Raw genomic sequence first — 22,902 nt, 5'->3', positions numbered from 1 at the left:
ATACAGGGTGTGTACCTAGTGTTAACTCTAACCCTAACCCCTACCATACAGGGTGTGTACCTAGTGTTAACACTAACCCCTACCATACAGGGTGTGTACCTAGTGTTAACTCTAACCCTAACCCCTACCATACAGGGTGTGTACCTAGTGTTAACCCTAACCCCTACCATACAGGGTGTGTACCTAGTGTTAACCCTAACCCCTACCATACAGGGTGTGTACCTAGTGTTAACCCTAACCCCTACCATACAGGGTGTGTACCTAGTGTTAACTCTAACCCCTACCATACAGGGTGTGTACCTAGTGTTAACCCTAACCCCTACCATACAGGGTGTGTACCTAGTGTTAACTCTAACCCTAACCCCTACCATACAGGGTGTGTACCTAGTGTTAACCCTAACCCCTACCATACAGGGTGTGTACCTAGTGTTAACTCTAACCCCTACCATACAGGGTGTGTACCTAGTGTTAACCCTAACCCCTACCATACAGGGTGTGTACCTAGTGTTAACCCTAACCCCTACCATACAGGGTGTGTACCTAGTGTTAACTCTAACCCTAACCCCTACCATACAGGGTGTGTACCTAGTGTTAACCCTAACCCCTACCATACAGGGTGTGTACCTAGTGTTGACTCTAACCCCTACCATACAGGGTGTGTACCTAGTGTTAACCCTAACCCTAACCCCTACCATACAGGGTGTGTACCTAGTGTTAACCCTAACCCCTACCATACAGGGTGTGTACCTAGTGTTAACTCTAACCCTAACCCCTACCATACAGGGTGTGTACCTAGTGTTAACTCTAACCCTAACCCCTACCATACAGGGTGTGTACCTAGTGTTAACTCTAACCCTAACCCCTACCATACAGGGTGCGTACCTAGTGTTAACTCTAACCCCTACCATACAGGGTGTGTACCTAGTGTTAACCCTAACCCCTACCATACAGGGTGTGTACCTAGTGTTAACCCTAACCCTAACCCCTACCATACAGGGTGTGTACCTAGTGTTAACCCTAACCCTAACCCCTACCATACAGGATGTGTACCTAGTGTTAACCCTAACCCCTACCATACAGGGTGTGTACCTAGTGTTAACTCTAACCCCTACCATATAGGGTGTGTACCTAGTGTTAACCCTAACTCTAACCCCTACCATACAGGGTGTGTACCTAGTGTTAACCCTAACCCCTACCATACAGGGTGTGTACCTAGTGTTAACTCTAACCCTAACCCCTACCATACAGGGTGTGTACCTAGTGTTAACCCTAACCCCTACCATACAGGGTGTGTACCTAGTGTTAACTCTAACCCCTACCATACAGGGTGTGTACCTAGTGTTAACCCTAACCCCTACCATACAGGGTGTGTACCTAGTGTTAACCCTAACCCCTACCATACAGGGTGTGTACCTAGTGTTAACTCTAACCCTAACCCCTACCATACAGGGTGTGTACCTAGTGTTAACCCTAACCCTAACCCCTACCATACAGGGTGTGTACCTAGTGTTGACTCTAACCCTAACCCCTACCATACAGGGTGTGTACCTAGTGTTAACCCTAACCCTAACCCCTACCATACAGGGTGTGTACCTAGTGTTAACTCTAACCCCTACCATACAGGGTGTGTACCTAGTGTTAACCCTAACCCCTACCATACAGGGTGTGTACCTAGTGTTAACCCTAACCCCTACCATACAGGGTGTGTACCTAGTGTTAACCCTAACCCCTACCATACAGGGTGTGTACCTAGTGTTAACCCTAACCCCTACCATACAGGGTGTGTACCTAGTGTTAACCCTAACCCCTACCATACAGGGTGTGTACCTAGTGTTAACCCTAACCCCTACCATACAGGGTGTGTACCTAGTGTTAACTCTAACCCTAACCCCTACCATACAGGGTGTGTACCTAGTGTTAACCCTAACCCTAACCCCTACCATACAGGGTGTGTACCTAGTGTTAACCCTAACCCTAACCCCTACCATACAGGGTGTGTACCTAGTGTTAACCGTAACCCTAACCCCTACCATTTGTTAATAATCTACTCCATTAACAGACGGGACCTTTCTCCTTACCCCCTGGGGAACACTTTCAGCCTCGCACACGCCTACAGATTGACCAATGTACACACACACCCCACACACACCTGAGAGGGTAGAACTCTGCGAGGTCTCATTGTGCCAGACTACCTGGCTGTGGTTTGATATGATCCTGTTGGTTGAGAACTCAGAGTGCTCTCTTCTTTAACCCTCTGTTCAGCAAAATGAACTTATCCTCAAAGAGCTTTTACTTTGTTTGTATTGTGTTGCTTGATAATGCCTTCATAGTGGCTGTTCTGTTGGAATACAGCTACTGTAAGTTACTAACTAGAACAGGCCTGGAATACAGCTACTGTAAGTTACTAACTAGAACAGGCCTGGAATACAGCTACTGTAAGTTACTAACTAGAACAGGCCTGGAATACAGCTACTGTAAGTTACTAACTAGAACAGGCCTGGAATACAGCTACTGTAAGTTACTAACTAGAACAGGCCTGGAATACAGCTACTGTAAGTTACTAACTAGAACAGGCCTGGAATACAGCTACTGTAAGTTACTAACTAGAACAGGCCTGGAATACAGCTACTGTAAGTTACTAACTAGAACAGGCCTGGAATACAGCTACTGTAAGTTACTAACTAGAACAGGCCTGGAATACAGCTACTGTAAGTTACTAACTAGAACAGGCCTGGAATACAGCTACTGTAAATTACTAACTAGAACAGGCCTGGAATACAGCTACTGTAAGTTACTAACTAGAACAGGCCTGGAATACAGCTACTGTAAGTTACTAACTAGAACAGGCCTGGAATACAGCTACTGTAAGTTACTAACTAGAACAGGCCTGGAATACAGCTACTGTAAGTTACTAACTAGAACAGGCCTGGAATACAGCTACTGTAAGTTACTAACTAGAACAGGCCTGGAATACAGCTACTGTAAGTTACTAACTAGAACAGGCCTGGAATACAGCTACTGTAAGTTACTAACTAGAACAGGCCTGGAATACAGCTACTGTAAGTTACTAACTAGAACATGCCTGGAATACAGCTACTGTAAGTTACTAACTAGAACAGGCCTGGGCAATTATTTTCCATGGAGGGCCATATTAGAATATTTTTTTTTCCATCACGGGCCAGAATCATATTACAGGATTATACATCATGTGTATGACTGTGTTGACAGATATATCTACTGTAAATCACGTCCAGATATGCAACTTACTTTAGTGTTTTAACATGCACAGAAATAAACCACATCCAAGTTCTCCTTTTGGTAGGTCTTTTCATTATGAAGATCTAGGTAAAAGTACACTGCGCATTCAGCACCACGGACAGAACTCTAGTTAACGGATAAAAACACAAGACAGAGAGATCAATATCACATTTAAACTCCTCAATCAGTGTGAGGAGTGAAGTCTCTGATGACTAGAACAGTAAAGTCAGGTATAGTTTCTGATGTCGCTATGTGCAGGATTACTGAGAGGTGAGAGTCAGTAAGAGATGAGCTGTGCCTTGACTTGTTATATTTCATCACTGAAAAGGTCTGTTCACATACATAGGTTGACCCAAACAGGACAAACGTCTTCTGAGCTCGACTCCTAATCTTTGGAAAGCTTTGTTCATCAAGAGATGCATAGAACCTCGTCAGTGACATTGTTCTGAATAGTTCTCCAATCACTGCATCAGACTGAAGATGGATCAGCTCAAGTTGCAGGTCAGTGGGAGCGTGGTCCACATTGAAGGTGAAAGGAGAGGAAACCAACAGCATGTCATTTTACAACAGTTTGAAATCCTCAAAATGATGAGAAAACTCACCGTTCAAAGCACGCAGCTGCGATGTATACTTCTCCCGCTGGTCATCTGATAGGGAACAGACTAGTAGTGTCATCTGATAGAGAACAGACTAGTAGTGTCATCTGATAGGGAACAGACTAGTGGTGTCATCTGATAGAGAACAGACTAGTAGTGTCATCTGATAGGGAACAGACTAGTAGTGTCATCTGATAGGGAACAGACTAGTAGTGTCATCTGATAGGGAACAGACTAGTAGTGTCATCTGATAGGGAACAGACTAGTGGTGTCATCTGATAGGGAACAGACTAGTAGTGTCATCTGATAGGGAACAGACTAGTAGTGTCATCTGATAGGGAACAGACTAGTAGTGTCATCTGATAGGGAACAGACTAGTAGTGTCATCTGATAGGGAACAGACTAGTAGTGTCATCTGATAGGGAACAGACTAGTAGTGTCATCTGATAGGGAACAGACTAGTAGTGTCATCTGATAGGGAACAGACTAGTAGTGTCATCTGATAGGGAACAGACTAGTAGTGTCATCTGATAGGGAACAGACTAGTAGTGTCATCTGATAGGGAACAGACTAGTAGTGTCATCTGATAGGGAACAGACTAGTAGTGTCATCTGATAGGGAACAGACTAGTAGTGTCAGAAGGTCATCTGATAGGGAACAGACTAGTAGTGTCATCTGATAGGGAACAGACTAGTAGTGTCAGAAGGTCATCTGATAGGGAACAGACTAGTAGTGTCATCTGATAGGGAACAGACTAGTAGTGTCATCTGATAGGGAACAGACTAGTAGTGTCATCTGATAGGGAACAGACTAGTAGTGTCATCTGATAGGGAACAGACTAGTAGTGTCATCTGATAGGGAACAGACTAGTAGTGTCATCTGATAGGGAACAGACTAGTAGTGTCATAAGGTCATCTGATAGGGAACAGACTAGTAGTGTCAGAAGGTCATCTGATAGGGAACAGACTAGTAGTGTCATCTGATAGGGAACAGACTAGTAGTGTCATCTGATAGGGTACAGACTAGTAGTGTCATCTGATAGGGAACAGACTAGTAGTGTCATCTGATAGGGAACAGACTAGTAGTGTCGGAAGGTGGGGGAGATTGTTGGCTTCTACTTGACAGGTCAGGAGGAGTAATTTTCCCTTGAAGGCTTTGACAAGGCTGTACAAGTGAGTCAAACTGCCTGTGGTTTAAAGATTTTGCTCTTATGAAGTTTACCACTTTAGTGACTGTATCCACAACATGGCTCATTTTCAGAACACATTAACAGAGCACCTCCTGATGAGTAATGCAATGCAGGAAAATAATTGTCTGATCTGGGTTCAGCTCAGCTACTTGATGTGGTATCCTTTTCAAAAGGTTAACGGTTTTTCCTGTTGAGTTTGGTCACACAGGATAACTTTTCAAAACTTCAGTCCCAGCTTTGCCACACGCTTATTAACCTACTCCAATAAACATTTCCCTGTGGTTGTGCTCTTTATTGACTGCACTGAAGCGGGCTCCTCTGTCATTTCAAAGTCTGGGGTTATGACCTCGTAAGATTATCAACAACTGAGCCGTGTCACGTACATCACTGCTCTCATCCAGGGCCAAGGAAAAATAGGTGAAATCCTTTACCTTGTCTTTCAACTGTTGTTCCATATTCTCTGCGATTTCCTCAACACGCCAAGGTAACATTTTCAAACAGCTCTTTCTTGTCGCGGCAAAATATTGCTGCAGAGTCAATTCAACATTCTTTAATGAATTCGCTCTCAACGAATGGCTTGCTATGTTTAGCAATTTTGTGGGACAGTACATAGCCAGCTCTCGTAATTCCGTTGTTTGCTAAATGCAGTTTTGTGCATTCTTTCAATGCACTTGTCCTCTGCTCAGAATTCATATTACTATATTTCTCTGCATGCTTCGTCTGGAAGTGTCGGGACAAGTTGTAGTCTTTCAAGACGGCGATGCTCTCTTTGTACACTAAGCATGCAGCTTTCCCTGATACCTCAATAAATAAATATTTCGATGTACACTCTTGGTGGAACACCCTACATTCATTGTCTACTTTCATTTTCTTTGAAATCTTTGAAAAATACATTTTAGCTCAATTTCTAGCTAGCTACTATTTGTAACTGTGACGTGTGTGTCAGCCTGTCAGTCACTGTCTGTCCCTGTCAGGCTCTTTGTTGTTGGTGGGTTTATACATCTGATGAGTAGGACATTTACTGTACATTCCTCCCACTCTTTTGCTAGTTTAATCACTACAGTCTTTTCTAGACCCAAGCTCACTACTTTTTTGCATGTTGTCCAGCCCAACTTTGAATTCTGCATGACAAGCCAGGGGTTATATGTTTTTTAAAATGTATTTTAAATATAACCTTTATTTAACCAGGTAGGGCAGAACACCTTTATTTAACCAGGTAGGGCAGAACACCTTTATTTAACCAGGTAGGGCAGAACACCTTTATTTAACCAGGTAGGGCAGAACACCTTTATTTAACCAGGTAGGGCAGAACACCTTTATTTAACCAGGTAGGGCAGAACACCTTTATTTAACCAGGTAGGGCAGAACACCTTTATTTAACCAGGTAGGGCAGAACACCTTTATTTAACCAGGTAGGGCAGAACACCTTTATTTAACCAGGTAGGGCAGAACACCTTTATTTAACCAGGTAGGGCAGAACACCTTTATTTAACCAGGTAGGGCAGAACACCTTTATTTAACCAGGTAGGGAAGAACACCTTTATTTAACCAGGTAGGGCAGAACACCTTTATTTAACCAGGTAGGGCAGAACACCTTTATTTAACCAGGTAGGGCAGAACACCTTTATTTAACCAGGTAGGGCAGAACACCTTTATTTAACCAGGTAGGGCAGAACACCTTTATTTAACCAGGTAGGGCAGAACACCTTTATTTAACCAGGTAGGGCAGAACACCTTTATTTAACCAGGTAGGGCAGTTGAGAACAAGTTCTCATTTACAACTGAGACCTGGCCAAGATAAAGCAAAGCAGTGCGACACAAACAACACAGAGTTCCACATAAACAAATGTACAGTCAATAACACAATAGAAAAATCTATGTACAGTGCGTGCAAATGTAGACGAGTAGGGAGGTAAGGAAATAAATAGGCCATGGAGGCGAAATAATTACAATTTAGCATTAACACTGGAGTGATATATGTGCAGATGATGATGTGCAAGTAGAGATACTGGGGTGCAAAAGAGCAAGAGGATAAATAACAATATGGGGATTAGAGGTCGACCGATTATGATTTGAAATAATGACAATTAGAACAATACTGAATGAACACTTATTTTGACTTAATAGAATACATCAATAAAATCAATTTAGCCTCAAATAAATAATGAAACATGTTCAATTTGGTTTAAATAATGCAAAAACTAAGTGTTGGAGAAGTAAAAGTGTAACATGTGCCATGTAAGAAAGCTAACGTTTAAGTTCCTTGCTCAGAACATGAGAACATATGAAAGCTGGTGGTTCCTTTTAACACGAGTCTTCAATATTCCCAGGTAAGAAGTTTTAGGTTGTAGTTATTATAGGAATTATAGGACTATTTCTCTCTATACCATTTGTATTTCATATACCTTTGACTATTGGATGTTCTTATAGGCACTTTAGTATTGCCAGTGTAACAGTATAGCTTCTGTCCCTCTCCTCGCTCCTACCTGGGCTCGAACCAGGAACACATCGACAACAGCCACCCTCGAAGCAGCGTTACCCATGCAGAGCAAGGGAAACAACTACTCCAAGTCTCAGAGCGAGTGACATTTGAAACGCTATTAGCGCGCACCCCACTAACTAGCTAGCCATTTCACATCACATCGTTACACCAGCCTAATCTCGAGAGTTGATAGGCTTGAATTCATAAACAGCAGAGCTGCTGGCAAAACGCACGGAAGTGCTGTTTGAATGAATGCTTATGAGCCTGCTGGTGCCCACCATCGCTCAGTCAGACTGCTCTATCAAATCGTAGACTTAATTATAACAGAATAACACACAGAAATACGAGCCTTAGGTCATTAATATGGTCAAATCTGGAAACTATAATCTCGAAAACAAAACGTTTATTCTTTCAGTGAAATACGGAACTGTTCCGTATTTTATCTAACGGATGGTATCCCCAAGTCTAAATATTCCTGTTACATTACACAACCTTCAATGTTATGTCATAATTATGTAAAATTCTGGCAAATTAATTCACAATGAGTTCCTAGGCCGTCATTGAAACCAAGAATGTGTTCTTAACTGACTTGCCTGGTTAAATAAAGATTAAATAAAGGTGTAAAAAAAATAAAACATCTGCAAAATCGGCGTCCAAAATTAACGATTTCCGATTGTTATGAAAAAATGAAATCGGCCCTAATTATTCGGCCATTCCGATTAATTGGTCGACCTCTAATGGGGATGACATAGTTGGGTGTGCTATTTACAGTTTGGCTGTGTACAGGTACAGTGATTGGTAAGCTACTCTGACAGCTGATGCTTAAAGTTAGAGAGGGAGATATAAGACTCTAGCTTCAGAGATTTTTGCAATTCATTCCAGTCATTGGCAGCAGAGAACTGTAAAGAAAGGCGGCCAAAGGAAGTGTTAGCTTTGGGGATGACCAGTGAAATATACCTATTGGAGCGCGTGCTATGGGTGGGTGTTGCTATGGTGACCAGTGAGCTGAGATAAGGCGGGGCTTTACCTATCATAGACTTATAGATGACCTGGAGCCAGTGGGTTTGACGACGAATATGAAGCGAGGGCCAGCCAACAAGAGCATACAGGTCACAGTGGTGGGTAGTATATGGGGCTTTGGTGACAAAACAGATGGCACTGTGATAGACTACATCCAGTTTGCTGAGTAAAGTGTTGGAGGCTACTTTGTAAATGACATCGCCGAAGTCGAGGATCGGTAGGATAGTCAGTTTTACGAGGGTATGTTTGGCAGTGTGAGTGAAGGATGCTTTGTTGCAAAATAGGAAGACGATTCCAGATTTCATTTTGGATTGGAGATGCTTAATGTGAGTCTGGAAGGAGAGTTTACAGACCTGCAGTCAGGTCTGGGGTGAACCAAGGGCTATATCTGTTCTTAGTTCTACATGTTTTGAATGGGGCATGCTTATTTAAGATGGTGAGGAAATTGCTTCTAAAGAACGACCAGGCATCCTCTGCTGACTTTTTCAGTAGGGAGATGACTAGCCTAGGCTATGTGACGTGATTAAGTAGGGAACTCTTCACTAGCTGACCAAGATCTGTGTCAAGACCAGATACTTACCCCACCGGCCCTCCCCATAACATCTATGTACAAATAAGAGAGCAGGTCTGGAATCAGTGTGGCAGGATAGGGCAGGATAGGATGACTACATAGAATGATCACTGTGCTTTTACATGATGGTCTTTCTGGAGGGTGGGAGAAATAAGGAGCAGGCAACTTGATCTAAACGCAGATCACGTTTATTAGAATGTCTACAACGCAAACAGTGGAAATAGGTGCCGGAAGAAACAAATTCAAATCTGAGAGGTTCGGGATCCTGTTCCGGCTCAAATTGATATTACCATGACTAACCCTTACCCTCGCACACTTGGTACCGGTACCCCCTGTATATAGCCTCGTTATTGTTATTTTATTGTTGCTCTTTTATTTTTGACTTTAGTTTATTTAATAAATATTTTTTTTGAACTGCATTGTTGGTTAAGGGCTTGTAAAGTAAGCATTTCATGGTAAGGTCTACAACTGTTTGTCGGGACGCCAAAAACATTTGATTCAGAAGTTGTGCCACTGCACTGTATGGTAGCTGCCGTATCCATAGCGAACTGTGTGTTGTAACAGCAGGAGAATGGTTCCCATGGTAACTGTCTATATGTTGTGTTGTAACAGCAGGAGAATGGTTCCCATGGTAACTGTCTATATGTTGTGTTGTAACAGCAGGAGAATGGTTCCCATGGTAACTGTCTATATGTTGTGTTGTAACAGCAGGAGAATGGTTCCCATGGTAACTGTCTATATGTTGTGTTGTAACAGCAGGAGAATGGTTCCCATGGTAACTGTCTATATGTTGTGTTGTAACAGCAGGAGAATGGTTCCCATGGTAACTGTCTATATGTTGTGTTGTAACAGCAGGAGAATGGTTCCCATGGTAACTGTCTATATGTTGTGTTGTAACAGCAGGAGAATGGTTCCCATGGTAACTGTCTATATGTTGTGTTGTAACAGCAGCAGAATAGTTCCCATGGTAACTGTCTATCTATTATGTGTTGTAACAGCAGCAGAATGGTTCCCAGGACCTAGGCCCAGACTCCAAACCTCCCTTCAAGTTTGTCAGGTAAGAAAACGGCCCCTAGATAAATTAGTCTGCCAAGTGTCTGTCCAACCTCTTCCTTTAGTTCTCTAACTTCCTGTTATCTCTTCCTGTGGTACTATAGCATCCTGTTATAGCTTCCTGTAGTTCTCAAACTTCCATCTATCTCTTCCAGTAGTTCTCAAACTTACTGTTATCTCTTCCAGTAGTTTTCAAACTTCCTCTAGGTTTCTAACTTCCTGTTATCCCTTCCTTTAGTTCTCTGTCCATCTCCTTTGATAAGAGTCCCTCCCCCAGTGGGCATACAAGTCCCATGAGCCCCCATTCTCCCACAACACCGCTGTCCCCCGCTAGAGGAGCTCAGAGCCCCACCCACTACGGACACACAGAGGTAATACACAATTGGACTTTTGCCACGACTCACAGACATACAGTCTCTGTAACTGTGCAAGAGCACCCTCTAGTGTTAAAACCAATAAGACTTTACACTGTATTCTAAAAGACAGCTTTATACTCTGTGTTGATTTTTGTGTGTGTGTGTGTGTGTGTGTGTGTGTGTGTGTGTTTAGGGCAGTGTGAATGGATCCTCTGTTAGTTTGGAGCAGACAGCCAGACCAGCCTTCGCCAGACAGAGCTCTAGGACCGTCTCCTTCAGGGTAACTAACACATGCTCTAAACACCTGTGGCTTAAAAATAGGGTTTTAAACACTGGTATGTTGTTCTGTTGGTCAGAATTTGACTGTAAACTGTAGAGTTGGAGTGAATTAAGAACTGTAGAGTTGGAGTGAATTAAGAACTGTGGAGTTGGAGTGAATTAAGAACTGTAGTTGGAGTGAATTAAGAACTGTAGAGTTGGAGTGAATTAAGAACTGTAGTTGGAGTGAATTAAGAACTGTAAAGTAGAGTTAGTGGGGGTTTAGAACTGTAGAGTTGTTATACGGGGCGGAGCAGGTAAACCCAAGTGCAGACTCGGACGAGGAGAAAAGGAGAAGATGCCTAGGTATTTATTGAACAACGGTGGGAAGATGGGGTGCAGGGGAGGCTCGGGCGGGTAGCAGGCAACCGGGGACTGAGGCTGAGGCAAGGGGAGCAAGGGCAGGGTAAGCAGGTCTGGAACGGATTCCAAGGAAGCCATAGAGCAGGGGTCCAGGCCACGGAAGCAGGACTGACAAGACGAGGAACTGTGGACAGGGACCAGAGGCAGAGCGGGCGGAACTGTAGGGGAGGGAAAAGCAGCATCAGGCTAGTGAAAACAGGCACACCAGGATAACAAGTTCTATGCAGGAACAAACGGCTTGAAACGTAGACTGACTGAGCAGAGATTATGCAGCGTGGAAGTGGCAGGGCTGAGTATTTGTAGAGATCTATCTTGATTTTGGAACAGGTAGCAGCTGGTGGGGATCTGCTCGGCCTCAGCACACCTATCTACACTCATACAGTCCAAAGCACCCACACAGAGAGGAAGAGAGCACCGGGTTAGGGAGACACAGGATGAGAAGTAGGGTGTGTCAGGGGCAGATGTAACACGAGTAGAGTTAGAGTTTAGAACTGTCGAGGAACTGTCGAGGAAGAGCTGTCGAGGAAGAGCTGTCGAGGAAGAGGGAGTACCACGTTCTGTACAAACAATACCTTTCAGGAAGGAGAAGCGTTCTGTCTTATAGAGATGAACGTACTTTGGTGCGAAAAGTGCAAATCAATCCCAGAACAACAGCAAAGGACCTTGTGAAGATGCTGGAGGAAACAGGTACAAAAGTATCTATATCCACAGTAAAACGAGTCCTATATCGACATAACCTGAAAGGCTGCTCAGCAAGGAAGAAGCCACTGCTCCAAAACCGCCATTAAAAAGCCAGACTACGGTTTGCAACTGCACACGGGGACGAAGATCGTACTTTTTGGAGAAATGTCCTCTGGTCCTCTGGTCTGATGAAACAAAACTAAAACTGTTTGGCCATAATGACCATAGTTATGTTTGGAGGAAAAAGGGGGAGGCTTGCAAGCCGAAGAACACCATCCCAACCGTGAAGCACGGGGGTGGCAGCATCATGTTGTGGGGGTGCTTTGCTGCAGGAGGGACTGGTGCACGTTGTAGTATCTGGGATCTACATCTGTTTATATTAGTTACTGTGCTGTTACTAAGCAGTAATGCATTACGGCAGTGTTACGTTACTACACCTAATAGGAAATGCACATGAGCACTGGGGTGCCGGGAACTGTAGAGCACGAGGGGTTTTTGGACTAAACGACAACTAACTGTACTCCCGTCTCCTGCCTGGTCATTTCTCCACAACACAAATATTACACACGTAACAAAACAGATGGGATCATGAGGGAGGAAAATTATGTGGATATATTGAAGCAACATCTCAAGACATCAGTCAGGAAGTTAAAGCTTGGTCACAAATGGGTCTTCCAAATAGACAATGACTCCAAGCATACTTCCAAAGTTGTGGCAAAATGTTGTGGCAAAATGGACAACAAAGTCAGTGTATTGGAGTGGCCATCACAAAGCCCTGACTTCAAGCCTATAGAAAATGTGTGGGCAGAACTGAAAAAGCGGCCTACAAACCTGACTCAAATCAAATAAAAGTTTATTTGTCATGTGCGCTGAATACAACAGGTCTAGTAGATCTTACAGTGAAATGCTTACTTACAGGCTCTAACCAATAGTGCAAAAAAGGTATTAGGTGAACAATAGGTAAGTAAAGAAATAAAACAACAGTAAAAAGACAGGTTATATACAGTATAGGGGCTATATACAGTAGAGAGGATATATACAGTAGAGAGGCTATATACAGTAGAGAGGCTATATACAGTAGAGAGGCTATATACAGTAGTGAGGCTATATACAGTAGTGAGGCTATGTATAGACACTGGTTAGTCAGGCTGATTGAGGTAGTATGTAGATATGGTTCAAGTGACTATGCATATATGATGAACAGAGAGTAGCAGTAGCGTAAGAGAGGGGTTGCCGGGTGGTGGGTGGTACACAATGCAGATAGCCAGGTTAGCCAATGTGCGGGAGCACTCACTTGGGTCAGCTCAATTGAGGTAATATGTACATGAATGTATAGTTAAAGTCACTATGCATATATGATAAACAAAGAGTAGCAGCAGCATAAAAAGAGGGGTTGGGGAGGCAAACAGTGAAAATAGTCCGGGTAGCCATTTGATTACCTGTTCAGGAATCTTATGGCTTGGGGGTAAAAACTGTTGAGAAGCCTTTTTGTCCTAGACTTGGCACTCCGGTACCGCTTGCCATGCGGTAGGAGAGAGAACAGTCTATGACTGGGGTGGCTGGGGTCTTTAACCATTTTTAGGGCCTTCCTCTGACACCGCCTGGTTTAGAGGTCCTGGATGGCAGGCAGCTTAGCCCCAGTGATGTACTGGTCCGTACGCAGTACCCCAGTAGTGCCTTGCGGTCAGAGGCTGAGCAGTTGCCATACCAGGCAATGATGCAACCAGGATGCTCTCCATGTTGCAGCTGTAGAACCTTTTGAGGATCTGAGGACCCATAACAAATGTTTTTAGTTTCCTGAGGGGGAATAGGCTTTGTCGTGCCCTCTTCATGACTGTCTTGGTGTGTTTGGACCATTCTAGTTTGTTGTTGATGTGGACACCAAGGAACTTGAAGCTCTCAACCTGCTCCACTACAGCCCAGTCGATGAGAATGGGGCGTGCTCGGTCCTCCTTTTACTGTAGTCCACAATCATCTCCTTAGTCTTGGTTACGTTGAGGAACAGGTTGTTATTCTGGCACCAACCGGCCAGGTCTCTGACCTCCCTATATGCTGTCTAGTCGTTGTCGGTGATCAGGCCTACCACTGTTGTGTCGTCTGCAAACTTAATGATGGTGTTGGAGTCGTGCCTGTACAGGAGGGGACTGAGCAGGCACCCCTGGGGAGCACCAGTGTTGAGGATCAGTGTGGCAGATGTGTTGCTTCCTACCCCCACCACCTGGGGGTGGCTCATCAGGAAGTCCAGGATCCAATTTCAGAGGGAGGTGTTTAGTCCCAGGATTCTTAGCTTAGTGATGAGCTTTGAGGGTACTATGGTGTTGAACGCTGAGCTATAGTCAATGAATAGCATTCTCACATAAGTGTTCCTTTTGTCCAGGTGGGAAAGGGCAGTGTGGAGTGCAATAGAGATTGCATCATCTGTGGATCTGTTTGGGCGGTATGCAAATTAGAGTGGGTCTAGGGTTTCTGGGATAATGGTGTTGATGTGAGCCATGACCAGCCTTTCAAAGCACTTCATGGCTACAGACGTGAGTGCTACGGAGCGGTAAGCAGGTTACCTTCCTTGGGCACAGGGACTATGGTGGTCTACTTGAAACATGTAGGTATTACAGACTCAGTCAGGGGAGGTTGACCATGTCAGTGAAGACACTTGCCAGTTGGTACGTGCAGCTTCAGTACACGTCCTGGTAATCCATGGCCCCGCGGCTTTGTGAATGTTGATCTTTTTAAAGGTCTTACTCACATCGAGAGTGGGATTACCGCTAGTGCTCTCATGCATGCTTCAGTTTTGCTTGCCTCGAAGCGAGCATAAAAGGCATTTATCTCATCTGGTTGGCTCGTGTCACTGGGCAGCTCGCGGCTGGGTTACCCACTGGGCAGCTCGCGGCTGGGTTACCCACTGGGCAGCTCGCGGCTGGGTTACCCACTGGGCAGCTCGCGGCTGGGTTACCCACTGGGCAGCTCGCGGCTGGGTTACCCACTGGGCAGCTCGCGGCTGGGTTACCCACTGGGCAGCTCGCGGCTGGGTTACCCACTGGGCAGCTCGCGGCTGGGTTACCCTTTGTAGTCCAGAATATTTTTCAAGCCCTGCCATGTCCGACGAGCATCAGAGCCAGTAGGATTCACACACACACACACACACACACACACACACACACACACACACACACTCTCTGTCCTCACTGACACACACACTCTCTGTCCTCACTGACACACACTCACTCTGTCCTCACTGACACACACTCACTCTGTCCTCACTGACACACTCACTCTGTCCTCACTGACACACACTCACTCTGTCCTCACTGACACACACACTCTCTGTCCTCACTGACACACACACTCTCTGTCCTCACTGACACACACTCACTCTGTCCTCACTGACACACTCACTCTGTCCTCACTGACACACACTCACTCTGTCCTCACTGACACACACACTCTCTGTCCTCACTGACACACACTCACTCTGTCCTCACTGACACACACTCACTCTGTCCTCACTGACACACACTCACTCTGTCCTCACTGACACACACTCACTCTGTCCTCACTGACACACACTCACTCTGTCCTCACTGACACACACTCACTCTGTCCTCACTGACACACACTCACTCTGTCCTCACTGACACACACACTCTCTGTCCTCACTGACACACACATGCTCTCTCTGTCCACAGATGCTGAGGAAGAAAGAGGAGGAAAGCATGCCTTTACAGAGGAGGTAACACACACACACACACATTAGATAAGCCCGAGCCCTACCCATGCCCATGACAATTACCATTGCCCGATTGTCTCTGTCAAATGTAAGGCCATGGGTTTCTCACTATCACAGGTGAAGGATTTTTTTTAACAAACAAAAAGAGTTGAACAAGAAGTTGTTACAACAACAAGAAAATAGCTTCAAGTTTTTTGTCCAATTACTGGTGGAGTCAACTAATAAAATAATGGACGACCTGACCAGAGAGGTCCAGGACCTGAAGAACAGTTTGCAGTTCTCCCAGCGTCAGCTCAATGAGTTAAAACAGGAGAATTGCAAGATGACAGCAATCTGTAAGTCAGTGAGATAGGACATCAGTTCTGTATGTGAATATATGATGAGAATGACGGAGAAATCAGATTATCTCAAGGGACAATCAAGGTGGAACAGCGGAATTGCAGAATATCCTCATGAGACCTGAATGGAGTCTGAGGACAAAGTAAGGGAAATGATCTCTGAGAAACTGAAGATGGACCACATGAAGACTGAAGTGGAACATGCCCACAGGACTGGAAAACCCATTACTGGCCCAGGTGACAGGCCCAGGCCAATAATGGTCAAGTTCCTGAGGTTCAAGGACAAGGTAGCTGTTCTGGAAAGAGCCAAGACCTTGAGAGGAACATAAATCTTCCTCAACGAGGACTATCCTGAAACTGTGCCCCAGAAGAGGAAAGAACTTATCCCAGCCATGAAAGCTGCCAGAGCGCGTGGGGACAATGCTTACATCCACTATGACAGGCGCATTGTCCGTCCACCCTCCCAAAAGCCTGGAAGGGATGAGCGAGCCAAGCCTGTAGGTTCATAGCTTCAACCCCCACAGCACACACACACACACACACACACACACACACACACACACACACACACATAGATTAATGGACGTGATATTTTATCTTGCTTTGTTTGCTCTTTTCCCTATTATGTCTATCTCTGATCAGCTACCCAGGAAAGGGTAGCCTAGTGGTTAGAGCATTGGACTAGTAATCGGAAGGTTACAAGTTCAAATCCCCGAGCTGACAAGGTACAAATCTGTCGTTCTTCCCCTGAACAGGCAGTTAAGGATACAGCATCTATAGTATAGACTGGAGTGCTTACGTGTGTTGCTATGTACTCATGTGCATGTGTCTTTTTCAAGTTCTATGTGTGCTTGTTTTTAAAATGGTCGAATTAATAAACCAAACCAGATATTGATGAAAAACAGGCCCTACCCTGCGCTAAACCGATGTATAATCTCGGGTTCTGGTCGGGTAGCAGAGCTCTAACATACTGACTGTGATCCTTGCTACATCATGGCTGTTATGTTTTATGATCAATTATCTTTTGTTTTATCCAACTTTGTCTTTCAATCTCTCTCTCCTCTCTCTCTCTCTCTCTCTCTCCTCTCTATCTCTCTCCCTCTCCTTTCAATCTCTCTCTCCTCTCTATCTCTCTCCCTCTCCTTTCAATCTCTCTCTCCTCTCTATCTCTCTCTCTCTCTCTCTCTCCTCTCTATCTCTCTATCTCTTTCCACTCAATCTCTCTCTATCGCTCTCCTCTCAATCTCTCTCTCTCCCTCTCCTTTCAATCTCTCTATCTCTTTCCACTCAATCTCTCTCTATCGCTCTCCTCTCAATCTCTCTCTCTCCTCTCAATCTCTCTCTCTCTCTCTCTCTCAATCTCTCTCTCCTCTCAATCTCTCTCTCTCCTCTTAATCTCTCCTCTATCCTTTCAATCTCTCTCCTCTCTATCTCTCCTCTCAATCTCTCTTCTCAATCTCTATCTCTCTCCTCTCTCTCTTCTCTCAATCTCTCTATCTCTCGCCTCTCTATCTTCTCAATCTCTCTCTCACCTCTCAATCTCTCTCTGTGTCTCTCTCTCGCAGTGCCAGCGTCCGGATGGCCTCCAAGACATTTGAACCCAGTAGCTCGGTGAGTTAATAAAGTTTGGGTTAAAGGTCAGGGGTTTATGATATAAAAATTATGATTTTTCTATCGCTTTGGTTTATGTGGTGGTTTAAAAAAAAACTATTCGTACAAAACGCCTACCTGGTAACACCTGAAATGTCTCATATATTGCACTAATTTTGTTTGAATTTAAAAATATATATATTTAACCTTTATTTAACTAGGCAAAACATGCCTAGTTTTTTGTTGCCTTGAAAACATATTTCACCACATAACCATTAATCCAAAATATACATTTACTGTGAAATACCATTAGACATTGATTTAATCACCAAAACATCATAATAATCTTCTCAATTTAGTTATTTTAACAACCAGTTAATCCAATAGCAAAATAATCTAACATTTCAAAATTGTCCTTTGAATGTAAAATGGTACAGCACTGCAAATTACAGAATATATTAAAATATATGCAACTTGTATGTTTTATATGATACAATTTCATCCAGAAAGCTTTTGGACATCAGAGCGATGTTGAGGGAATCCTATTTACTCAGAAAAATACACTCATATGATTGGTAAGACATACAAAAGCTTGCAGAAAGCCAATTGATAATCTCGTAGAAAAAAAATATGAAGTACTGGAATCAAGACTTAAAAATAACTGATATAGGCACAAGATGGAGGGAGTTTTGGAACAAGATGGAGGGAGTTTTGGAACAAGATGGAGGGAGTTTTGGAACAAGATGGAGGGAGTTTTGGAACAAGATGGAGGGAGTTTTGGAACAAGATGGAGGGAGTTTTGGAACAAGATGGAGGGAGTTTTGGAACAAGATGGAGGGAGTTTTGGAACAAGATGGAGGGAGTTTTGGAACAAGATGGAGGGAGTTTTGGAACAAGATGGAGGGAGTTTTGGAACAAGATGGAGGGAGTTTTGGAACAAGATGGAGGGAGTTTTGGAACAAGATGGAGGGAGTTTTGGAACAAGATGGAGGGAGTTTTGGAACTTAACAGTTATTAAAACTGTAAGATTAATCCAGTATAAACTAATTATACAACAAGAGACAAAATTCACAAATTCGACAGCACAGCAGAAGAGTCATGTCTTAAGTGTAAATAAAAAAAGGACTCAACAGTTCATGCCTTCTGGGAGTCCAAAAGTATGACATTGTCTGTCAGAAGTTTTAGAATGTAAATGTACTTTTAATCCGTGCGGTGAGATACCCAATGGGGTGGGCTGTTACAGTGACCGTATTACTGCCAGTCATGATGGCAGTCAAATCCCATGTGACTGTTTAGTCACTGTAATTAGGCTTCTCCAAGCTCTGATGCTGCTGATGGTCATTAGTAGGCTACCAAACCTGCTTACTGCCTGGTCCTCAGCACTCGGTTGTTCCACTGAGATGCCTTAGACCGCTGTGCCACTCGGGAGGATGAGCAGATATTGTTTTTCTACCCTTACTACCTGGGGGCATCAGGAAGTCCAGGAACCAGTTGCAGAGGGAGGTGTTTAGTCCCAGGGTCCTTAGCTTAGTGATGAGCTTTGATGGCACTATGGTGTTGAACGCTGAGCTGTAGTCAATGAATAGCATTCTCACATAGGTGTTCCTTTTGTCCAGGTGGGAAAGGGTAGCGTGGAGTGCAATAGGGATTGCGCCATCTGTTGATCTGTTGGGGCGGTATGCCAATTGGAGTGGGTCTAGGGTGTCCAGGAGGATGCTGTTGATGTGAGCCATGACCAGCCTTTCAAAGCACTTCATGGCCACCGACATAAGTGCTAGTCATTTAAGATGGTTACCTTCGCTTTCTTGGGCACATGGACTATTGTGGTCTGCTTGAAACATGTTGGTATTACAGGCTCGGTCAGGGAGAGGTTGAAAATATCAGTGAAGACACTTGCCAGTTGGTCAATGCTCTGAAACATGTTGGTATTACAGGCTCTGTCAGGGAGAGGTTGAACATGTCAGTGAAGACACTTGCCAGTTGGTCAATGCTCTGAAACATGTTGGTATTACAGGCTCTGTCAGGGAGAGGTTGAACATGTCAGTGAAGACACTTGCCAGTTGGTCAATGCTCTGAGTGCACGTCCCGGTAATCCGTCTGGCCCCGCTCAGTTTTCTCACGCAATTGCATAGCATATTTGCACATTCATCTTCTGCACATCTACCATTCCAGTGTTTAATTGCTATATTGTAATTACTTCAGCACCATGGCCTATTTATAGCCTTACCTCTCTTATCTTACCTCATTTGCACTCACTGTATATATACTTTTTCTACTGTGTTATTGACTTGTTAATTGTTTACTCCATGTGTAACTCTGTGTTGTCTGTTCACACTGCTTTGCTTTATCTTGGCCAGGTCGCAGTTGTAAATGAGAACTTGTTCTCAACTGGCCTACCTGGATAAATAAAGGTTACATTTAAAAAATCTATATACTGGGGCCCCTCAGGGGTGATGCTTAGTCCCCTCCTGTACTCCCTTTTTTTATATATATTTGATTTATTTCACCTTTATTTAACCAGGTAGGCTAGTTGAGAACAGGTTCTCATTTACAACTGCGACATGGCCAAGATAAAGCATAGCAACACTTGGCCAAGGTTCATCCAGGTTAGGGTTTAGCTGAGGTAGGCCGTCATTGTAAATAAGAATTTGTTCTTAATTAACTGACTTGTCTCACTGGTCACCATAGCAGCACCCACCCGTAGCACGCGCTCCAGCAGGTATTTTTCACTGGTCACCCCCAAAGCCAATTCCTCCTTTGGCCGCCTCTCCTTCCAGTTCTCTGCTGCCAATGACTGTAACGCACTGCAAAAATCACTGAAGCTGGAGACTCATATCTCCCTCACTAGCTTTAAGCACCAACTGTCAGAGCAGCTCACAGATTACTGCACCTGTACATAGCCCATCTGTAAATAGCCCATCCAACTATTAATCCACGACTGCGTGGCCAAGCACGACTCCAACACTCTCATTAAGTTTGCTGACGACACAACAGTGGTAGGCCTGAACACCGACAACAATGAGACAGCCTATAGGGAGGAGGTCAGAGACTTGGCAGTGTGGTGCCAGGACAACAACCTCTCCCTCAATGTGAACTAGAACTGACCGTGGACTACAGGAAAAGGAGGGTCGAACAGGCCCCCATTAATATTGACGGTGGTGCAGATCAAAAGTTCAAAGTTCCTTGGTGTCCACATCACCAACAAACTATCATTGTGCAAACATATCAAGACAGTTATCTATAGTCACTTTACCTTTTTTTGTAACAAATGTAGGTAGGGGTGAAGTAACAAATGTAGGTAGGGGTGAAGTAACAAATGTAGGTAGGGGTGAAGTAACAAATGTAGGTAGGGGTAAGGTAACAAATGTAGGTAGGGGTAAAGTAACAAATGTAGGTAGGGGTAAAGTAACAAATGTAGGTAGGGGTAAAGTAACAAATGTAGGTAGGGGTAAAGTAACAAATGTAGGTAGGGGTAAAGTAACAAATGTAGGTAGGGGTAAGGTAACAAATGTAGGTAGGGGTGAGGTAACAAATGTAGGTAGGGGTAAAGTAACAAATGTAGGTAGGGGTAAAGTAACAAATGTAGGTAGGGGTAAGGTAACAAATGTAGGTAGGGGTAAAGTAACAAATGTAGGTAGGGGTAAGGTAACAAATGTAGGTAGGGGTGAGGTAACAAATGTAGGTAGGGGTAAAGTAACAAATGTAGGTAGGGGTAAAGTAACAAATGTAGGTAGGGGTAAGGTAACAAATGTAGGTAGGGGTGAGGTAACAAATGTAGGTAGGGGTAAGGTAACAAATGTAGGTAGGGGTAAAGTAACAAATGTAGGTAGGGGTAAAGTAACAAATGTAGGTAGGGGTAAAGTAACAAATATAAAATGTCAGTCTCAGGAAATTAAAAGATTTTGTAAGAGTCCCCAGATCCTCAAAAAGTTATACAGCTGCACCATCAAGAGCATCCTGACCTGTTGCATCACCGCCTGGCATTGCAACTGCTCGGCATCCGACTGTAAGTTCCTGCAGAGGGTAGTACGTACGGCCCAGTACATCATGGGGCCAAGCTTCCTGCCATCCAGGAACTCTATACTCTACGTCTATAGGAAGGCCCCAAGAATTGTCAAAGACTCCCAAGTCATAAACGGTTCTCTCTGCTGTACCGGAGTGCCAAGTCTAGGTCCAACAGGCTCCTTAACAGCTTCTACCTCCAAGCCTTAAGACTGATGATCAAATGGCCACCTGGACTATTTGCATTTTTTAATTTTTTAATTTATTTTTTTTACCTTTATTTAACTAGGCAAGTCAGTTAAGAACAAATTATTATTTTCAATGACGGCCTAGGAACAGTGGGTTAGCTGGCCTAGGAACAGTGGGTTAGCTGGCCTAGGAACAGTGGGTTAGCTGGCCTAGGAACAGTGGGTTAGCTGGCCTAGGAACAGTGGGTTAGCTGGCCTAGGAACAGTGGGTTAACTGGCCTAGGAACAGTGGGTTAACTGGCCTAGGAACAGTGGGTTAGCTGGCCTAGGAACAGTGGGTTAGCTGGCCTAGGAACAGTGGGTTAGCTGGCCTAGGAACAGTGGGTTAGCTGGCCTAGGAACAGTGGGTTAACTGCGTGTTCAGGGGCAGAATGACAGGTGTTTACCTTGTCAGCTCGGGGGTTTGATCGGTTACTAGTCCAACGCTCTAACCACTAGGCTACCCTGCCCCCCCACACTACTGCTGCTACTCACTGCTTATTATCTATGCATAGTCACTTTACCCGTACCTACAAGTACAAATTACCTCGACTAACCGGTACATTGACGCGGTACCCGTACCCCCTGTATATAGCCTCGATATTGTTATTTTATTGTGTTCATTTTTTCAACTTTAGTTTAATTAATTAATATTTTCTTAACTCTATTTTATTAAAACTGCATTGTTGGTTAAGGGCTTGTAAGTAATAATTTCACGGTATTGTTGTATTCGACGCAGGTGACAGTATTCACTTGTAGTTTCAAAACGAGGATATAGCTTGCTGCTTTATCCACACTGATTGGTGAAGTAATTTAATGTTAAAAAAACATCATATTCAGAGGTTTAAAAAGGAACAGAAAGGAACGATATAAACCGGTACTTTATCGGGGATCAAACCAATTCAAAACTTTATTTTGCTGGTCGGAACATTGGAACGGAATTAAAGAAATTCTGTTCAGAACGAAATGATTGGAAAATAATTTAGGTTTCAACCTCTGCTTTGAATAAGTCTACTAAATAACCCTTCACTTTGCCTATGGAATCTTATTAGTCTTTTTCATAATTTTATAAAGATTATTTAAATTTTAAAAAACTTACAAAACCTGTTGTTTCTATGTCAAACAGTTTAGTTA

General features: G+C 43.9%; 1 protein-coding gene across 1 annotated transcript in view; it reads left to right on the top strand.

Moving 5' to 3' along the window:
• Positions 1–22,902, top strand: part of lad1 (ladinin) — a 48,892-nt gene that overhangs the window by 15,063 nt on the left and 10,927 nt on the right. Inside the window, exons 4-8 of the mRNA XM_065021033.1 lie at positions 10,115–10,173; positions 10,408–10,540; positions 10,719–10,805; positions 15,571–15,614; positions 17,515–17,560. Coding sequence (XP_064877105.1) covers positions 10,115–10,173; positions 10,408–10,540; positions 10,719–10,805; positions 15,571–15,614; positions 17,515–17,560 — 369 coding nt within the window. The remainder of the gene's footprint in view (positions 1–10,114; positions 10,174–10,407; positions 10,541–10,718; positions 10,806–15,570; positions 15,615–17,514; positions 17,561–22,902) is intronic.

This window comes from Oncorhynchus nerka, linkage group LG7 (genome assembly GCF_034236695.1).
Source record: "Oncorhynchus nerka isolate Pitt River linkage group LG7, Oner_Uvic_2.0, whole genome shotgun sequence".
In the NCBI taxonomy this organism is placed as follows: Eukaryota; Metazoa; Chordata; class Actinopteri; order Salmoniformes; family Salmonidae; genus Oncorhynchus; species Oncorhynchus nerka.
The sequence above is the reverse complement of the archived record's forward strand: the minus strand, read 5'-3'. Positions and strand labels throughout refer to the sequence as shown.